At 35.4% G+C, this 4847-nt stretch overlaps 1 protein-coding gene and 1 long non-coding RNA gene across 2 annotated transcripts; one reads left to right on the forward strand and one right to left on the reverse strand.

Annotated features, from left to right (window-relative positions):
- Positions 1-233: 233 nt before the first annotated feature.
- LOC107805012 (uncharacterized) lies at positions 234-1055 on the forward strand. Its single transcript, XR_001652347.2, has 2 exons — positions 234-537; positions 624-1055. It is a non-coding gene; the product is annotated as an uncharacterized LOC107805012 (long non-coding RNA).
- Positions 1056-1501: 446 nt separating this feature from the next.
- On the reverse strand, positions 1502-4426 carry LOC107805013 (uncharacterized). The gene is made up of 4 exons (XM_075254609.1): positions 3986-4426; positions 2335-3819; positions 1915-2264; positions 1502-1830 (listed from the first exon to the last, which is right to left on the reverse strand). Exon 2 carries the CDS (start codon positions 3803-3805, stop codon positions 3029-3031), a length of 777 nt encoding a protein of 258 aa, XP_075110710.1. The 5' UTR covers positions 3806-3819; positions 3986-4426; the 3' UTR covers positions 1502-1830; positions 1915-2264; positions 2335-3028.
- Between the last annotated feature and the right edge of the window lie 421 nt (positions 4427-4847).

A 4847-nucleotide genomic window follows, 5' to 3' on the forward strand; every position in this document is an offset into this window, starting at 1 on the left:
AAGCACCCCTTTTAAGTTGGCCCCGGTTTTTATTTTGACACCTCAACTCAGACTTGATCCATTTTGACAATTTAATCTTTTATCTCATGTGTCATTTAAACACAAAATATTGACCTGTCACATTGAGTGAACTTCGTCGCCCAAGTCGCGCGTGAGACAGAAAGACTCCCCTTCAACGGAACTAATTACCGTTGGAGCCCCATTTATACCCCACTTCTTCCTTCCCTTTCTCCATTATCAAATGTAAAAAAGCCTAATTATCCATAGATCCATCTTCATGAATATTCTAAAGGCTGCTTTCTTTCTGTAATTTTCTAAAGCTTAATTTGAGATTAATAGAAAAGTGAACCTTTCTGTACTTCTTCTTCTTCTGTGATTTTGAGCTTGAACTCCATAGCTATTGTAGCTATGTCGGAAAGAGCAGAAAGTTCTCAAAAAGGATTGGATATTTGTTTTTGTGGTTTTAACGCGAAATTGAGAATTTCATTGTCCCGTAGAAATCCAAGTCGATGGTTTTATGGGTGTAAATTTGACAAAGTAAGTCGGCCATCTATTTGCACTTAAATCTCATAAATTCTTGGTTTCAATTTGTTAAAAAAAATCTGTTTTATCTTGTTTTGAAGGATTGAGGTGCTTGCGAGTACTTTAGATGGTATGACGAAGATTTTTCCGATCAAGGGAAGAGGACCATTAATGGTTTACTGAAAAGGGTCAAAGAAAATGATGCAAAATTGGCTCGGGCAAGGAAGAAGTAAATTTTTGTGTGTGTAGTTGTGTTCATCGCATGGAATTGTTTGGTTGTTCCTTCATTTTGTTGAAGATGGTAGTATGAATGTTAGTTTTTGGTGGATTTTATGTACTGATTATGGGAATGTTTTTGGGTGGATTTATGTTGAAGATTGTTGTTCCTTTGTATATGTACTGATTATGGTTGTTCCTTTGTATATGTACTGATTATGGTTGTTCCTTTGTATATGTACTGCTTAAATTTCAGTAGCAAGTAGAATTTGTTCTTTTGTATATGTACTGATTTTGTTCCAACAAAATTTGTTCCTTTGTTCCGTTGTATATGTACTGATTTTTGTGTTTTGCAAACTGTAGTAGAGTTCCAACAAAATTTGCACAACAGAATTCCTATAGATTTTGCACAACAGAATTGCAGAAATATACAATAAAATTGCAATTGAAACATGAGAAAAATACCAGAAACAGAACAGAAGCAGAATGATTCCAAACCTTAAAACAGAACAGAACATAACAGAAACATAATTCATCAAATCTGCTTGCAACTGGAATAACATATCTGCTTGCAACTGGAAATAAGCTAATGGACTTTACTTTTAATCAACTTCACGGAAGCGTAATTCATCATCTTAAAATAGAACAGAACATAACAGAATAGAATAGAAACAGAACAATTGCAACTGGAAACAGAATTCCAACCTTAAACTAAAGTAACATCACTGAAACTAAAATACCAATACCAAAATAACAATACCAATACAAAAATAACATATCCAATACCAATACCAAAAAACACCAACAGGGTCTTACATATTCAATACCAAAAAATATTACACAAAAGATTCAACAACCTTGGCGTAACTAGTCCTACGACATAAACAAAAGACTTCTAAAGCTGGGATTCCTAGTTGCACTCCTTTGGTTGACTTGAAGTCCTTCGATTTGCACTCATCCTTTGAAGTTGGGTTGTTGTAACTGCTCTTTTTCCTTTCCATTTTAGACCATTAGGCTTAAATCCAATATCAATGTTTGTTGCAGATGCATCTCTAAATGTACCATATGCACTCTTTCAGAAGGTGCACCAGGCTGCAAAATAATAAAATTAGCAATTGATATATAAAAGAAAGAAACAGAGGTATAGGCCTCTTTTAGAAAGGTGCACCAGCTTACATTCAATATGCTTCTTCCAGTCATTGTGTCTTGATAAATGCCAAAACCTGACTGTCTAGGCCTTTTATACCTTGCTGCCTGTTGAGTTTCATGTGCTTGTTGTATGTTTGAGCTTACATTGCTAGTACCCCTTCCTTCAATAGCAGTGTCAGCAAATCTAAAATATCCCCTTCCTAGGCCTAGACCTCTGCCTCTTCCTCTTGATGTAGACTGACTATGAGACCGCTTCTTCTTACAGCAGATGTGTCTTCACAAATTGAAGATGGAGTTCTATGCATGGTTGTTGCAGTAGTAGTTGGCTGACTCCTTTCAATTGGCTGACTTCTTTGAGTTGTATCTCTCATTGTAGGCTAAAAGGATATACAATAGTTAGTGTGCATTAGAGAATGCTAAAAAGGACACAAAATAAATTTGTCTTACCTCATATTTGCAAGCAGATTTGTTATGACCCAACTGGTGACATTTTGAGCAAGTCATCTTTACTCCTTTCTTTGATAACTTGCCAAATTTTTTTCTTAGCTCATCCTTTGCTCTTATCCTACACCTTTTAGGTCTCCCTGGCATTGGTTTTGGTTTAGGTGGCTCAATTTAAGGATTTTCTGATTCTGGCCACATCTTCATATTGGGCATAGGTTGTATAGAATATTGGTAAGCTTTCATGAAGATGGACTTCCTGTACCAATGCTCAACCAACTCATCTGGATTTTTTTCTTTATGATATAATGCAGATAGCATGAGGACAAGGAATTCCTCTTAACATCCAGGTTCTATAAGTGCAAGTCTTCCATCTTAGATCAACAACATGTTTAATATCACCATCACTAATCTCACATCCATTATCCCCATTCCAAAGAACTTTACACCTCTTAGAGGTATCTTTATCTTCTTCTAATGACATTCTTGCTATTGGGGATATATCTGTTATCCATGTCTCAGCAAATCTCCTCATATCAACATGCATAGTCATGATTTTGCACCTTATTTCTTTTAACATAGATATAATTGACTTATGGTTAGGTTCTACTATCCAAGAATTAAATATTTCACATATAGTAGCACATTTAGCTCATCGTGACTATCATCACTTCCTATATCACTACTATCATAGTAATCCTCATCCCCCCCCCCCCAATTTTCTAGCATACTTGTCTCTCTTACTTGGCCTTTCAATATCATCAAAACCTATGTCTACTTCAGCTTCCCCTAGCTCAACTTCCTCAGTTGGAGTAAGTTTCTTCTTCTTCTTTAGCTTTTCTTTCTCCAAAATCTTCATCCTTCTTTCATTCCTTATTGCTATTAACTTCTCATCTAACTCACTATCATCTTGCTCAGGTATATCATCTAAATAACTGTCACCAGAGAACAAATCTGATAAATTCAGATCTGTATTTTCACCAGCAGCATCTAAATCAGTCTCACCATTTTCAGCTTGAGTGTTTTCTATAGTTGTATTTACTACAGCCTCTACAGAATATTCAGCATAGTTTTCTGCAATTATACCAGCTAAATCACCATCTAAAGTTGCCCTAGACTGACTTTCAACCACTTGTGGCTCACAGATAAGAGTAGTTGGGACCACCTCCACATGAGGGTAATCAATAAGATGACAAACAAATAAGTATAATACTCCCTCTTTACAATGACAGCCAATATTATACAATTGTTCATCATTTTCAATTAGTACAAACTTTTCTGACCTAGAGTTAAATACATAAAAGCCCCTAACAGAAATATACCCCATACTTCTAGTATAATACTCAAGCTCAAAAAAGGATAAGTGGTCCTTATCTATAGAAAACTCTTTTACCTCACTTTCACCAACGTATTTAGTGACAGGAGCTTCGATAAAAACTCCACCGTGGTGAAAACGAAAAAGAATATATTCTGACATGTCTTCGATTTTACCTACAATGAAAAGGAATAAATGAAAAGAAAGACAAAAGTTAGAAGATTCGAAAACAGCAAATGAAAACCCTAAATTTCCATCTGAAAATTTCAAAAACATCATTATAACAACAATGCCCAAAATAAACTACAAAAGTAATATTAAAGTAGGTAAATGGACACTTACCAGTATTTTAAAGCAAGAACATGAAGGACCAACACTGTAAGAACCGATACACTGTAAGAATCGATCCACTGTAAGAACGTGATGAAATTTCGAAAGGACCAAGACTGAAATTTCAATTATCCAGCCTTCAAACAAAAGGAGCAACACTAAGAATTCATGGTTTCATCTCCTAGGGCTTGTGATTTTGGTTAACGGGTGACAGAAGAACGGTGACTTTTGAGAATTAGGTAAAAGATGAAAAGGTTTATTTACTGAAATTGGGTGATGTTATTTTTTATCGGGTCCGGATTTTTTTAACGGGCACGGGTTGAGATTTATTGGGATGGAATTACGTGGATAATAAATCTCTTTATACGTTGGCACTGGTTATGAACACGCGCCTGAGTCATAAGCATAGGTCAGTATTTTGTGTTTAAATGGCACATGAGATAAGGGGTTAGAGTGTCAAAATAGAACAGGTCTGAGTTGAGGTGCCAAAATAAAAATCGGGGCCAACTTAAAGAGGCTGCTTATGGGTTTGGCCTTAAAAATATCTATCCCAAATTACTTGTCAATTTACAAAACCAATATAGTTAATTAAATTTTTTCCCATTGTACCCTTAAAATAGTACATTTGCCACCTCCATAAATGTTGTAAAGTTCCAAAAAAAGTTCCTCCACGGTTAACAATATCAGATTGAACATGCATATTTAGATCATTTTGGGATAAAATTTGATAATTGTGTGTCCTTGCCATGTTTATTTTAGAAGGCTAGACTTAAATGGTGAGCAATGGAGCACCACTCCAATAAATGAGTTTGTCATAATTCTTTTTCCATCAATGGTTAAGGCGCGCAACACAAACGAGCCTTCTTCTTGTAAT

This window comes from Nicotiana tabacum, chromosome 6 (assembly GCF_000715075.1).
Source record: "Nicotiana tabacum cultivar K326 chromosome 6, ASM71507v2, whole genome shotgun sequence".
Classification (NCBI taxonomy): Eukaryota; Viridiplantae; Streptophyta; class Magnoliopsida; order Solanales; family Solanaceae; genus Nicotiana; species Nicotiana tabacum.

Excerpts from the sequence above, each read along its gene's own strand:
- LOC107805013 (XM_075254609.1), bottom strand. The coding sequence starts at position 3,805 with ATGTCAGAATATATTCTTTTTCGTTTTCACCACGGTGGAGTTTTTATC.